Source organism: Pogona vitticeps, chromosome ZW-PAR, assembly GCF_051106095.1.
Source record: "Pogona vitticeps strain Pit_001003342236 chromosome ZW-PAR, PviZW2.1, whole genome shotgun sequence".
Lineage (NCBI taxonomy): Eukaryota > Metazoa > Chordata > Lepidosauria > Squamata > Agamidae > Pogona > Pogona vitticeps.
Window position 1 is genome coordinate 7,318,991 of NC_135800.1, and position 15,827 is coordinate 7,334,817.

The 15,827-nt window shown below is 49.6% G+C and overlaps 1 protein-coding gene and 1 long non-coding RNA gene across 4 annotated transcripts in view; one reads left to right on the forward strand and one right to left on the reverse strand.

Moving 5' to 3' along the window:
* The window catches only part of NR6A1 (nuclear receptor subfamily 6 group A member 1), a 74,451-nt gene that overhangs the window by 40,565 nt on the left and 18,059 nt on the right, over positions 1-15,827 (reverse strand). For all 3 annotated transcript variants that reach the window (XM_072985214.2, XM_078382677.1, XM_072985212.2), the window contains one exon: positions 14,635-14,691. In XM_072985214.2, the coding sequence (XP_072841315.2) occupies positions 14,635-14,674 (40 nt within the window). In that variant the 5' untranslated portion in view covers positions 14,675-14,691. The remainder of the gene's footprint in view (positions 1-14,634; positions 14,692-15,827) is intronic.
* On the forward strand, positions 2,015-15,500 carry LOC140702961 (uncharacterized). The gene is made up of 2 exons (XR_012082233.2): positions 2,015-9,279; positions 10,529-15,500. It is a non-coding gene; the product is annotated as an uncharacterized LOC140702961 (long non-coding RNA).

The following is a 15,827-nucleotide window of genomic DNA, read 5'->3' on the forward strand; positions in this document are numbered from 1 at the left end:
ATGGCCTAGTTCAAGGGCCTCATAGTTATTCTGTGAACAGCTTGGTTAGTGAGAGTAACTCTTGAAGACGACGGTTCTTTCTCTATGGGTCCAGGAAATGGATCTGCACCAATGAAGCACTTCCTGGCGAGAGTTGTCCCGATTCCTTTCCAGCAACTGACCAACAAATTATGGAGTGCACACGTGCACACACACACACGCACACTCAAGACAACATGCTGCCCTTCCGTAACAAAGCATGAATTGCACACACCAGCGCATTTGATCCCATTTACTCTTAACCGCCTACTGTCTGGTTTGTCACGGCCAAGGCGAAAATAAAAAAAAATCTCCCCCTGGCCACCCCCTTTCCCTTCCCTTCATCCCAGGGGGGAAGGAGATTCTCCCTCCCCCCACCTTTCAGGTCTCCATGAGGGGGGGGGTCTAGGAAAGCCGCCCTGTCTTCCCAGCAGCCGGGGAAGGAGGAACGCAGAGACAGGTGTCTTCTGGCTCAGACGGGCCCAGCCAGCCACCACTGCAGAAAACAAAAACAGAGGAGATCTGGCGGGCGGGGGGGGGGGGGGGCAAAGGCAACGCGAGACACCCAAACACAGCCAGCGCGCCTGAATTGCGCTTTCTGGGGGCTTCACATTTCAGCACTCGGGGGCCCCCTCTGGCCCAATCAGGAGGCGAACCCCCGCACGGCCTCGGCTCAGCAAATCGGCTGTGTCCCAGCCCCGCGCATGACAAGGATTTGCTCCTGTCCATCATCTGGGTCATATATAGTTCAATTCCAGTGGAGCAGACGGGGGGGCCGGGAGAGAATCCGGAGCCGCTCAATGGCCCGTCTAGCCTGCCCTCCTGCCTTGCGAGCCGTCCGCAGTTTGGGGACATACTTAACGGCCACGTCGCTTCTCTCTCGCTCTCAAGCTGAACCCAAGCACGAATCTGCTCCCAGGGGGGCGGTTTTCGTGCTTTAAATCCACGCCACGCTGCAAGAAAGGACCGGATTGTTGACACTCACACCCACCTCTTCTTCTCCGCCTGTGCGCCAGTCACAACTTTTGGAGTGGGGAGACACCCCCCCCCAATTCAACAGCTCTCTCTCACTCTCTTCCTCTCTCTCACACACACACACCACCACCTCCAAAAAGTCTAGTGGACTGCCTTTCTGGACGCCTCCATTTTCTGTTCCTAGGTAAGATTTTAATCCTCTCCTGAGTTTTCGCCGGCGACCGAACCGACGCGAGAGAGCCATCGGATGCCAGGCATGGCTCTGCGCTCCCGAAAACCCGCCAGCGGATTCCTCTTCTGGACTGTTTTCTGCACGTGCTCCTTTGTTCTCACAACAGAAGCTTTTCATATCCATCTCATAATATAACACAGCTGGAAGGAGTCACCAACGCAAGGGAAGACAGGATGATTTTTTTTTCCAAACATTAAAAAAAAAGAGAAAAAGACAGAGAGTGTCACTCACACACACCCTCAAAGGACACCTTTTTAATCTTTCCGAGATCGGCAGCAAAGGGGGTTTTTCTACTTTTTCCAGAAAAGAAATTGGAAGGAAAAAAAAAATAAAACATTTTAAGGAAGTCTATGTGGTTTGAAGTTTTTTTTTTAAAAGAAGAAAATTCTGCAAGAAACCTCGGGGTTTTTTGTGTGTGTTTTTTTCTTCTGAAGTAACCGAACGCTGGCGTAGCCTGAAGGGCAAGTGGAAGCAAATAGAGAGAGAGAGAGAGGTGGACGCACTCAGCCAGACGTGGACAAAGGCAGGAGCCCAAACCAGACAGCCCGGGTCGCTCGGGAGGCCGTGGACGAGACAGGTCAGCCAGCTGCTGCGCGGGGAGGGGGTGGCGGGGGAGAGGGGAGAGAAAGGGTGGACGAGGGGGCCTCTGCGTCTAACTGGCATTCCCTGAAGCCAGCCATTCCCCCCCCCCTTTTTTTGGGTTGTGCTGATTTTGTGCAGTCTGAAGGAATGCGCTACTCGGAAGATGGTCTCCCAGCGCACTGAATATATGAATATATATATATATATCATTTGGGGTGGGGTGGGAAAATGGAGCAGCCGGGAGGGAGAGGAGGCAGCGAAGGGGATGCACGGGGTCCGTGGGCTAGAAATATTGACCGGTAGGAAGTGCCCCATGCTGCTGCCGCCTCTCGCTCTTTCGTCGTCTCCCCCCCCCCCGCCCCCCCAACCAACCGCCCCGGCTTCCAGGCCCGCCTGCTTTTGTCTAACTCTTGTAATCCACCACATTGCCGCTGACAAAGCTGTCTGAGTTTTAAGACAGAAAGGAGCATAGGAGGGTTTTTTTTTCTCTCTCTCTCCACCTGGAATATAGGCAGGGAAGCTAACACGCCAGCCTTCCTGCAGAAGATTTGAAGAGAGGGGGTAAGGAACCCCCCCTCTGCATCCAGGGTGGGTTGCTTGTGTGGGGCAAGGGGGGGTGTCGTTTTTGAAAGACCCAAGTGCAACCCCCCCCAGGAAGGAGCTTGCCCTCCTAAGCTAGGCCCCATGCTGTCTGGCGGGGGGGGGTCAGGTTGTTCTGCGTGCAGGTTGCAGAATGAATGCTCCTTGAGCGGCCACCATCATTAACGGGAGACAGACCTCAACACATGCTTGTGTCTTATTTTAAACCAGCAAGGTTTAAAAAAAAAAAACCCCACAGACACACCATTTGCTGGGGAACATATTTGTCATGCCTGCTTCTTTCAAAAACGGTGGAATGTGGGAAGCAGCTTCCTCTGCGCCCAGGGAGGGTTGGAGGACTGGAGAGGTCGGGTCTCAGCCGTCCCCTGATGGACAGTCTGCTTCTCCCAATGTCAGGAGACAGGAAGCAATCTCTCTGAGGGCACAGCCGGCATAAATAGCACTTTTAGGCGTCTCATTCAGCTCCCTGGGAACCGCTGATTTGCCAAAATGGGAAGGGGATCCCTCCAGAAATGGGTGCACCGTTACTGCTTCATCCTCCACTCACCCAAATTCTACCACAGAAATAGCAGAATAAACTTCCTGTCCTTAGCATGGACACATGTGAGTTTTTCATTGCCCCCCCTTTTTGACTAAAACTGACAATCTTACCCACCCACCCAATATTATGCCAAAGCAGCACAGGCTGCCCTCAGGCTTTGGACACCTAGCATGTCCTCCCCACCCCAAAAAATCAAAACCAGGTCAGGCTCTCAGTCCTCAGAGATGAGGACAGAACGATCCTCCTTCCAGTTCTTCTCCTTTCCCCCTTCTCCCCCAAATCTGTTTCAGGACGGACAGAGATGATACGCAGGATGACATGCTATGAGTGCCCTGGGGAAAGAGTTAGCAAATAGGAAATTAAGAATTCTGAGACACACCGAAGGCAGGTCTCCTCTGCTCAAGCGGACCACGGTGAGCAGGAGGAGGAGTGATGTCCACTTATACAGCCATAAGGGAAAGAGCAGCCCTCAATACAGGAAGTGCGCCGGTTATTTTATAGAGGGCTGGATTATGGGCCATCAAGTCAACTTCAACTTAGGGCAACCCCTAGTAAGGTTCCCAAGACATGTGAGGGGCATCAAGAGTGGTCTTACCTCCCAGTGAGTATCCCCAGCTGAGTGAGGATTTGAACCCTGGACTTCTGAGTCCTAGGTCCAAGGCTCTGTCCACAACCCTGTCCCTTCAAAGCATTAAACGCCTCACTTCCTCCTGTAGAGCACTTGTTCGCACAGGGTTTCCCGATTACCCCTCGCTCAACCCTCCTGCAAGTGGGATGTGCCATCTCTGGGCGACCCTGCCAGCCGCAGATGATCTGCTTGCGACCTTTCGGCATGCTAGTGGTAACTCTGGGCACGCAAGGAAGGAGGTGCTCTTAGCCCTTTGTCGCCCTTCCTCACCAGCCAACCCTAAATGATCGATCGAGTAAGGAGAACACAGACACGTCCTCCTGGGAAAAGAGGAGCTTTCGTGGTTGCTTCGTCGCTGGGACTTCAGGTGATTGGGAGATAGAAGAGAGGAGCTGCTGAGAACAGTTGGGAACGACCACGTATGGGTCAATCAAAGGTCCATTCGAAGGACTGCCACTTTTTTGCAATTCAGAAAGCGCACTGCTCCAGCATCACAAGAGGGAAATACGCCATCAACTTCTCTCGATACACACCAGTCGTATAAAGATGAAAACTGAAATGATTGTTCAAAGGATGAAGAGTTCCCACAAATCCATTTTCACATCAGAACCAAACACACACACACACGCACAAAGAGTGATGCTACGACATTCACAGTCTTGAGACGCTAGTTTTCCCCGCTCTTTTTCCACTGCCCTGCACCCTCCAGAAAAACACCATCAGGAGCTCACATCTCTGCTGCTACAGGAAGCGAAGAGGAGAAAATCTCTGGCGTCACAAAGCCCAATAGTGGTTGCAAAGGAACGTTTGAATTCATGGCGTGCTTCTTAAAAGCAGAATACACAGGAAGCGCTGCAGGAAACATGGGAAAGGATACGGTGCTCAGGAAAAGTAAGAGTACTGTAGAAATATAGGGCGATGTTGATCGGCTTTTCACCAAACTAAATTCCCATTCCTCGAATTAATACATGAACTGGAAGACAACTGCTTTCCACGTTTCGTAGCTTTCTGGATTCTGCGACGCAGCTCTCCGATCAAAAGTCAACAGAAAAAAAATAATGACCAATAGGGAAAGCGCACGCAGGGAAATCATGTGGGTTTGTGCAGAACCAAGTGTACCCCCCCCAAAAAAATTCCATGCATGAAAAAGGATACAAATGCTTACACAGACTTTTAAGAAACTGTTTGAAGAATGGCATTTGGGCAGGAACTGTCAGCGTGAAAGGGAGGATCACCCACCAGCACTCATAAGATCCGAGAGCGACTCAAAAGGTGGCCATGAAGTTGGAAGCCACTTATTCCAGCTTTCCTGCCCCTTTTATTGTATGTCTTCCTGCGCCAGGTGAATAGCAGGTCGCCGTGCAGCTAGCCCTGCTAAGAGAGACCTTTTTGCATCTCCTGCGCACAAGCATCAGGATTGCTTAAAAGACTCAGGAGGAGCTTCCCACGGAAAGTGAGTAAACTGGTCTAATTCCTGCCACAGCGGCTGGTGCTCCCAAACCCAAAGCAGCAAAGGGTGTATGGTCTCCAGATGTGTTGGAGAAAAAAAATGCAGAGCCTACTACCACATTTCCCGAAAGGAAAAAGCATGCAACGGCAATACTAAATGTTCTTTGAAGTCCTAGTTGCGTGTTTATGGGTTTTTGAACCACCGACTCCGAAAGGCCCTGAAGAGCAGAAAATGATTAGTTTGCTGCAGTGTTATTCTTATTATTTTTAAATAGGGGAACGGGCATCCAGGGGCTTTAAAAACTGCCCCAAGGGGTGTACCTGGCTTCATCTCCACCCTTTATCCTGTCTTGCTTCCAAGGAGTTTGAGCTGGTTATCCTCAATGAACCACACAACCACCCTTTAAGGTGGAAAAACTCAGGGTTGATTCCCCCCCCACAACATCACAGCGTAATATAGAGTTAGGTCCAGCTTTATTTTGCATCCGCTGCTTCAGCGGCAACGACACCGGTCTTTGATTTTGCATTTTCTTGCTCCAGGCCCCACCTCTTTATTTCATGGTTTGCCTAAAAGCTTCCATTTCAACCCTGACAAGCGTCTTATGCATTAAGCAAGAAACAAGATACAGTGGAAGATGCTGTGCTTTGGATCAAGCCCCCCCCCCCCACATCCGCTGCACTCCAGCCTCCCCACCTTCCTCCCAAGAGGTTTAAAAAAGCAGAATACTGACTCTTTAGGGCAGGAGTGGGCAAGCGAGGCCCTTCTAGATATTGCTAGACAGACAGCCTTGGTCTCTTGTGGGAGACAGACGGAGGCTTCCAAGCACATTTACGATCTGAAAATGGATCTGAGTAAACAGATAAATACATAACATGTTTCCTGTCCATATATTAATAACTGCAACTCTATGAAAGCAGTTAGGTTTTGCTGTACTATTTACACAGCATGCTTGTTTACATCTATCATACCCCTGAGATAAATAAACAAACAAATAACCCAGCCAACACCTCTTGGCAGAATATTTTAAGATAACTAATTTTAGACACACACAAACACACACACACATACACACACAAGCAAAACCAAGGCACCCTCCAAGGCAAGGAAATCTAACAAATGCCAAGATAGGACCAGCCTCCCCGGACTGGGGTTAGAAAATATATTTGGTAGATTAATTTCACTTGAATTTAAAATGCTGACTGGTTCAAAAAAAAAAATCTAATTTAGGAAACTGAGATTCAGAATTGATTCATCCCTTGATGGCTACAGGAGCTAGCAGTCACTCTTACTCACTGCAATCATCATACAACGCATGCCCTTGTCGTCCTTTTGCTTTGAAACGGCTACGGAGTTAAAACCCTTGGCAGGGGGTACGGGACCCTCCCTCTGCCCCACCTGAGTGCCACTCATGGCACCTGAGCTTCTGGTTAGGGTGGCAAAGGGTATCCAGAGCAGTGAGTCTTGCTATGGCTTGTGTGGGAACGGACGTAAAGGTTGGACGCAGGCGATGCAGGCTGGGGTTCAAATCCCACCCCTACTCAGAGTGACCTTGGTCCTGCCACAGTCGCCCTAGCTGACCTCATAAAGTGGCTGTAATGATATAGGAGGAGGATGGAGAATCAGTGAGCCAAAACCAGACTCGTGTTCCTTGCACCAAATGAGATTCTGCACCCCTTTCCCCCTGAAAAAAATTAAGGGATGGGCGGTTATTGTTCTACTCAAACTGGATGAGGCCAAGCAAGGTTTGAGGGAAGGGACAACTTTTTGATTCCCGGCAGAGCTCCTGGGGCTGACAGTTGTTGGTCAGCTGGGAGGAAAGAGACAAAATTTTGGCGTGGGGGGTGGCTGCAGGCGGGCAGCACCATCACTTGTACATGGCTGTCTCTCCCAATAACGGAATGCGGGGGGTGCTTCTTGAGTGCAGCAGGCAAGCCCAACGGAGCTGCGTCCCCCACTCTGTAAAACGGCACACACGTAACTAGAGAAAACAAACAGGAGGACAGCAGCCAGGAGATGGCCCTGGTTGACCATACCATGCCAACTCAGAAAATGGCAGGCAAAGCCCCAACAGCCCAGACAGAGAAAGAAAGGAGTCCCCCCCCCCAGGCAGCATCCAGGCCGTGGCCACCCTCTTCCCAAATGGCACACCAAACCGATGCTGATTGAGGGGTGCGTGTCAAAGGATGCTCATTGGTGTTCCTCATTCTTATTTCCTCTGGGGCCACTCTCCAACCAAGCAGCCCCCCAAAAATTCTGTAACACTCTGCTGTTTTGGGGTGGGGGTGAGGGGGTTGGGAAAGGCTGCCGGGGAAAAGAGCTAAAAGTTTGTTTGGAGTAGCGTCGTGCATTCGCGCCCATCCACCTACTGCAGGCCACTCACCCCTATGCCTCTTGAGGAGGCCCACATTATGTGATCATCAAGTTGCGGAAATACATGGCGTTGGTGCTTAGATTTTGTTCACCCCAATTCTGCATGCGACCGATGCGAGCTATGCTTGGGATGGCTGCAGAGAGGAGACGGAAATCTGTATAATTCACAGCAGGCCAGGGCTCTCCTCTTCTTGTAACAAATAGCTCAGGAATTACTTTTGCAGAACTGGAAGCCTGCTTTTCTTCATTGCTTTCTTTTAAGACGCTGTGGGGAAGAGACATTGGAATTCCAGAACGCACTGGCCAGGCTAGGTAGTTAAGGAGAACTCCTCCCAGAGAATTCAAGGTTTAAATATAAATAAGAATAACACAAAGACTCCTCGTATCACCGCTCCTGTCGGTTCTAGCAAAGAAGCCCGTTGTGCCGGCCCAGCTTCCCCTTTCTGTTCAGTGAATATCAAGGTCAATTAGGAATGATGTCTGGGTGGATCTCCCCAAGCAGATTAGACAGCCCCATCAAACGCCTGGACCACGCAGAGGTCATCTGACATGCTGACCTAGATTTACACTGAATCCGTTCCACCGGTTTGGCTGGGAAACATCAAACGGTGGTGCTGGTGCCTCCGTCCTTCCCTCAGCAGCACCCTTTTGGGGGCAATGACGGAGAAATCGGGTGCCCTTTCATCCAAAATGTCATTCGAGCATCACCTAACCAGCCCAAAGGTGCGGTAGAGACATCAGAGGACTGAACTCGGATCTGGGTCCTTGTCCCCACAGAGCCATGATGATTGCTGGGTGATCTTGGATCCATCGCTCATCTCTGAGGAGGGCTGCGAGATAACGGGTGCGGGGAGAGAGCCATATATGTCACCTTGAGCTCATTCAGAGGAAAAGGAAGATGCAAACGGAATAGGTCAAGCCCACTGTTTGTGATAACGATTCACAACTGTTTTTCTCACCACAGACTGAGAAACACCAAAGGCATCCTTCTGTCCTGTTTTTTTTTTTCCTGTTCCATCAAACTCTGAACACTGTCTTCTGTACAGCGTTGGCATGAAACCTACCTGCAAATACTCGTTCTGTCTTCCAAAGGCAGTGTGAAGACTCCTTCCTTCAAGAAATCAGGAGTGTCTTCCTGTCTCTCCAGTTTGAGCACGAAGACGACCGTTTTGGTGACGTTCCTGTTGAAGAACTTGCCCTTACACAGCCTCACCGGGGTGAGGTCTCCCTGGTTGCTGGGGGGCGGGGGGAGCTGAAGAAAGCAGAGACCTTAAAGGGTTGAGAAGGGTCTTCAAGCAAAAACATTTAAATCTTTGGCACTCAGACCATGTACGCCCTGCAGATTTTATTTGTTTGTGTGACCTTTGGACTCCTACCTTGACGTATATCATCAGCAATTTTTTTTCCTATTTTCATTCTTGAAAGCCTCTTGGAAAGATAAAGCTTTTTGATGAGCAGCTTGTTGTGAATAGCTTTTTGAGTCTCGGACAGGTAGCTCTCTGGCCAGAGGTAGCAACCGTGCAGACAGAGCAGAACTTTGGGAGCGTCTGGACATCCTGAAGGAGAGGCTCAGCTCAATGGTCTCGGTACCATTTCAGTGGACAGAGAAAGCAGATTCACTGGGACTTGGCAGTAAGGAGCTTTGCTCGTCAAGGAGAAACCTTTGGCCCCACTTTACTCCTCCGCTCCTTGAAAAAGGTGACAGGATTTCCAGGACACGCATTTATGGCAGAGGCGGCGTCTGTTCCTCTTTTCTGAGGAAAATTCTGGGATTTGGATTATAAGGTGCCTGCGCAGGATGTTAAGAATTATCTCAAAATTCTGCCTCCACTTCCGCTTTGGGGAGGTTGTGACCAAAACTACGTCAGACGTTTGATGTGCAGGTAAGTTGACTTCTTGAAGCAAGCATCTCTGGGGTACCTCTCACAAGTAAGTTTTTTTTCCTTTATTCTTATAAGTGGCGGGCAGAGAGGAGAGGCATGAAATGGAGAAGTGGGAGCTCTCACCTATCCTGCAAGGCCTAAATCGTTTTGAGCCGGAAGTGGCAGAAGTGATTAGCAGCCTTCTTCTGTAATTAACGCAAACACCACGCCGACCTCATCCATTTGCTGAAAGAGTGCAGTGCACCTTAATTTCTCTGACAAATGAATTTTAAAGTAATCATTTCTTGAAAATGGAGAAATAGATTCTTTTACAAGCAGGAAACGGGTGGCTGTTCACAGGTTAGAAGACTGGAACTCCCAGGATCCTGGCGGGGGCAGATGGGAGGTGTAGTACAACCCCCTGGGCACCACATGCTTCCAGGTTTGGTGCCGGCCCGTTCCTTTGCAAATAAAAAGTCTTACTGCTGCCAAACAATGGCAAAATCACTCCAAAGCCCCTTCCCACCAAATTCTTAGTGTTGAACGGTTAAGATTCATCAGTTAAGTACAGAGTTTACTGAAAAGAACTGATTTTACTGCAGCAGCTTTAAAGGGGGGCTGGAATTAGAGGTCTGATAAGCAGGAAAAATTAGGGAGGCAGGTGGGAGGGGAAAAGAGAAAAGGAGAGGAAAAAAAGATAGAATAAAGGTGAGCCCATCAGCCTGCCCTTCTCTCCTCCTTGTCCCCACCAGGTCACTTGCTTTTCTTTAACAACGGCCTCCATCTGTTTTGAAAAAGCCAAACCTAAGAAACTGTTTCGGCCTTCAACCCAGACACTTTATGATGGTCAACAGGGACCAAAAAGCACATCTTTGGGACTTCAGACAAGGAATGCTTCCAGCCTTATTCATGGATGCCAAGGGCTGCCCATAAGATGCTCTATATGGGCTGAGCATGGTGTTTTCCTACCCAGCAGCAGCTCCTTGCAAAAGGCGGAAGGAACATGCCTTACAAATGGAGGGATGTTTACTATTAAAGCACCCTCCACCACAAAGATCACTCCAAAGCATCTAGAGAGGTGTCTCTCCATAGTGCGGGTACTATTTGTTGCCTCTCACCCTGTTCAGCTACAGCAGCTGGGAGGCTTCCTGTTGGGTAGCAACTGTCAGGTTGTGGGGGGGGGGGTACGAAAACAGAACAGGCACTGGCCTCTAAGATCCTATGGTGTATGTGTTCTTCTCACCTCTAATCTTGCTTTGTCCCTTTCTAGCCTAACCTGAGGCACAGTGAAAAAGAGCCACCACTGAAAAAGAGCCACCAGCCCATGATCCAGTGGTAGGTAGCAGAGTAGCTCCTCTTGGACCTGAGAGTCAACTAAGCTGGCGGTGGAGACATGTATGAGCCATGCGCTGCTCCTCTATAACGCCAAAGCACCAATCCTCACCTACGTTATCCTGCATGGTAAGAGTCTGCAAAACATTTCTCCTCACCTCAAGAGGGTGAAACGTCTTCCTGGTGCTACCGACAAAGGGCTCTTGCCATCAATGAGAATTTTTTTTAGGTGCAAATTGCAAAACTTCCAGCATTTGTACAAACCGTGGAAGACTACAATCACCGCTACCTTTTTGCACACAGAAGCATCCAGTGGGTTGTTTGCATCCTCTTAAACAAACAGTCAGCACCTTGCTTCTCAGGGGAAAGAAGGAGGTTAACTTTTGTGCAGACTGCCGCATGCACACATTCTGCACAAAACTGAAGGGATCTTAGCAGATGAGAAAATGAGCTCTTTGTCTTGAATCTCCCGAGGCCTGGAAGTTCCTAATCAAAGCAGCCTAAATCGGTGAGCACTAGCAATTCACAGAAAGCATTCTCTGCATCCTTACGAGGAAGCCCTTGCCAAAGTCAAGTATGCAAGATGACAGGGAGTTGTCCAAAAGCTGGGACAATAATGCCTTCCTGGAAGGAAAGAATGTACTTCTCAAAGCAGCAAGGTTAAAGTTGGTTCTATTTACACATATGCAGTTGGGCGTTTGTGGTATTTATGGGGGGCCCAGAGGCTGAAGGAATGTCATCTTTGGCGGCTGGGCTGCAGGGGACACAGATAAGGAGCGGCATAAAAGACCACACCAACCCAGAGGAGAGCTTCAGTGAACATTCAACGCTGTCGGTGAGTTTGAAATGGAGAGCAAACCATCGACCGTTGACTGTACCTTGAGGCTCATCGCAGACGTCCGTGGAACACAGATTCAGACGCCGTACTTCACACGTTCAACCCGTCGGAGGGGTTTTCCTACAATCTACTGCATATAACATTCAAGAACCAACTTTCACTAAACGTCAGCACTTTTAAAGTTAGGTATGGACAGCCTCCGAGGTGGAGCAGAGCAGGGCCATGCTGGCATTCAACTAAAAAAAAAAAATAGACATTTCCGGTACTGCCACTGAACTTGCCAGAGATTGGGGGGGGGGGGGGGAGACAAGGCTTTTCTTAAACAAGATATACACTCTTTGGGCACCTTGTTTACAATTGGAATTCTGACCCTTGCTACACTCATGCAAATTGGGAGCCTGAACCTCATTTTAAAATAAGTCTTGTGATATATATTTTTTTTGGTGTGCTAGCAACTTAAACCCATTGGTTCAATTCCCATCCTCTTCTGTAGGATTGCTCTCTGCTGCTTCAGAGGGTCAAAAGTGAACCGAACCAATGGCTTCAAATTACAAGGAAGAAGATTCTGAAAAAATAACATGGGGGGGGGGGGGAAGATCATGCTAAGAACTGTTCCACGGTGAAAGCTCTCATTTTCTCCATTTTTTTTAAACTGAAGTTGAACAATCGTCTGTCAAGGGTGCTCTGGCCATGGACCCCTGTTTTGTTGGGATTTTTGTCGGGAACCCTTGTTTTGTCTCACCCAAACTGCGCAATTCTATAATTGTGTGAGAACTGCTACTTTGCCACCTTTGCAATAAATTTCATAGAGGTGGCCAAGACCCTCAGACGGGTAGAAAATGGGGATGGTGGATCAGGTAGCCCAGCCACTGTTCGCTCATGTTTTAAACATACAGTCTTAATAGTCTCCCTGAAGATCAGAAGACAACGTGTACATCAACAAACTCCCCACCTCATTAAGGCCATCTCCTTTTATTTATCTGAAAAACCTATTCCCCATCCGATATCTAGCAGACAGACACAGAGGATCCTGCTGGCTATGCTTTGACCACTGGTAAACACGCAAGTCTGTTGTCTCCAGACACTGGCAGCGCTTTCTCTAATGTGACACCTTCCGGATGTTTTTTCCCCTGGAACTCCCTACAGGCCCCAACTAGCCTTGCTGAAAATCTGGGACGATGGGCATTGCATCCTCAAAAGCCAAGCAAAGGGTCGGCTGACAGGCCTGGTTCCTGAAGAAGCCAAGAGACGGAGCAATTCCCTTGCCCTTAAGCATCCAACAGCTGTTACTGTCCCTAAAAACAACGGCCACCACCCTGTAGGACAGGAGGAGATGGCCGGGAGACAGAAACGGAAGACGGGCTCCTGCTCCTGCTCAGATAATGGCTGCAATCAACATTCATTGCTGTCGGTGGGTTTCGACTTCAGACAGCCCCCTGACCAATGAATGCAAACTGCAGACCCAATAACATCCTCATGATGATGATTGGAGGACAGGGAGGTGCCTTGCCAAGATTCTAGGGTGTGTGTCTGTGTGTCTGTGTGTCTGTTTGCTCCTCTAAGGAAAATTGTGCTCCAGATGCTTTCATCAAGTTTCCCCAAAGGAACGGACACTCAGGGCCGGAGCGTGAGTGAATGAAGCCAGCATTTGCCAAGGTTGGCTTCGTTCGGTTGTTCTGTGAAAAGGGGGCACGTGCCTGTCCTCATTTTTGCTACATGCCAGAAAAGGGTTGGAACGCCGCTGAGACGCCAAAGGGCCTCTCCGTCTTATCTGCCTACAGCCAAACCGGTGGTGGTCTTTTCTAAACACGGCGGGTCCTTGCACAAGCTCAGATTAATGCTGCCCCAACAACAACAACAACAAAAACCCGAGAGCAGATCTCGGCTAATCACAACCCATAATCCACAAACGACAGGCCTTTTCATCTGAGAGAAGATAACCGGGCCGCAAAAAAACGCCAGCTGCAAGGTTGATCAGAGAGCTGCAGGATCAGACCACCGAGGGCCAGTCTGATGTTCCAGGAAGCCCACCAAGAAGGGCATGGAAGCAGGACAGCAACCCTGCCTTTCGTCCTCTCTGCTCCCCACCCCAAACCGCTGCCTACAAACAACACTCCGAAGACAAGGAGCTTCGCCGTGGATTTACAGGACAAGTTGTCCAACAGCAGAAAACTGCCACCGCAGTGTCCTGGCTGGCTCGAGTGTCGCAGCTAGGACTCTGAAAAGACTCGTGTCCAAATCCCTATTTGGAACCAGTCCTTGCGATCCGGGAGCAATCACGTTCTCTCAGCCTGACCGACCTCACAGGGCTGTTCAGAAGAGAGAGAGAGATCAGCAACGACAGCCAAACTCGCTGGAGGAAAGGCAGGGATCAAAACACCAACAAACCAGGCCTCTCTGTCAAATCAAACAGCAGCCGCTTATGGCCCAGATCCATCAGGGAATAGGAGCAGGAGTTTTGAGGGGAGACAGAGAGGGCATCAGGGTGCCCAACAGACCTTAAGCCAATGGCTCTCAACCCACCAATCGCTTTACAGAAAAACAAGAGCACCAGCAAGGTAAAAACACAAGGCTCACTTGTTCAAAGGGGGACACAACGAACCCCTCACTTAGACGGCTCCAACGTTCCACCAGGGGTGTGGGTCCTACTGCTGGAGAAGCATTGCATTAAGGCATGATGGCAGGGGGTGATGAGACCCCCCACATCCAGAGGGTGCCAGGTTTGGAAAGGTGATTCGCATGTATTTTATGAGAGTCTGCAAACACCAAGCATCCTATCTTTCAAGCATGAGGGTCTTGGACCGCCTCCCTTCAACAAGGAGAACTGCCCCCTAGTGGGTGCCCATCATCTATGCATTAACTTAACAAGCCCTCCAAGATGGAGGAGTTAGGTCCACCTGCCACAGATGGAGCAACATTTAAAGGCTCTTTCCCAAAAAGGGGAGCCATGGCTACTGCCGCCACCCCTGAACGCCATCAGGGGGGCTGGACAGAGGGAGATGCAGGATTGGTGCAGCAGAGTGGTTAGAACGTCGGGCAAGGAGTCCAAAGACCTGGGTTCAGATCATCGCTGAGCTACCAAATTGATCAAACAGGTATTGCTTGATGAACTTTCCTTTCAAGATAATGCTTCGTTTCTACAGCACATAAAGGCAGGTTTCTTCCCAGGTGAAGAAGAGAAGGGGGGGGGGAAAGCTGGTACTTACTGCCAGTGTTCAAGGACAGCGCAGGAGAAGGGGAATTCATCGGCTCAAAGTCTGCAACTGGAAAGAGAACCAAGACAGAGCATGAGACCTACTGAAGAAAATGATCATGAAGCTGTTCTTTCCAACGAAGCTGAGACAGCCATTTGACACACTCTTTCCAGGGTAGAGAGAGAGAGAGAGAGAGAGAGAGAGAGAGAGAGAGAGAGCAAGTTATTCACCATCTGAATTAAAATCAGACAGTGTATATAATTAAATAATATCTTGGATCTGGATGACCAAACAAGCTAGGATAGTAAGCCAGTAAGAAGCCAGGATTTATTGGTTTGGTTGTTAGATCCTGGTTTGTTTGGGAGCAAGCTACCAGGCTCCTGAATTCAGATGTAACACCAGCCATCCACTTCTCCCTGCCTCTGTCAATATCATCCACGGGCTAGTCACACAGCCAACCTCTCTTCTGACCTCCTGTGGATCACTCCAAGCAATCACAGGAACCATCGCTCAGAACAACACATCCCTATCCTCTAAAACCCAGGCAGCTTCCAAGGGCTGCTAGACACTCCTAATAGGGGTGGGCCAAAAGTGCACAGCAACCGTCTGATGCAGTTTCGGGCAAGGTACCCTGGGGTCAACTGCATCTCTAGCTGGCTTTCAGGGCGGGCACGCAGTTGTCATTTTGAAACTAAAATACAGCTCCCATGCTTTGAGTATCTAGCAAGGATGACTTCTGAACTTCCCTGCTTCTTCTCCCATCTTCCTCCAATGTTTTGCCACGTCCAGCCTGCAGAATGTTCATTTCTATGTACACATGTGTAGCTACGGGGCACATACACCCCCACAAACATTAATAAATGCAACAATGAACTAGACTCTTTCATTTTTCTCGTTATCTAAACAGGTAAGTTGACTTATGAAAAGGGTGCGCTCTCTTGCGGCAGGGGCAGAACCTTAAATACCCGTGGGGCTCCCTCTTTGCAGCTCCTCAAAAGACACCCACCTCTGGCTCATCCCAAGGCCTCCCTCCCTTGGCATCGGAGCCCCAAGCTCCGCTGAAATGCACGCGCGCAGAACGAGACGGCCCCAGCCCGTCTCCTACTCCTGCCCCGAGTCCTTCGGGGAAGAGATGGAGCCAGGCAAAGAGTTTTAAGAGCCTCCACCAATTTGGGCCTGCCGTAAAAAGGAGGGACGGAGAACAA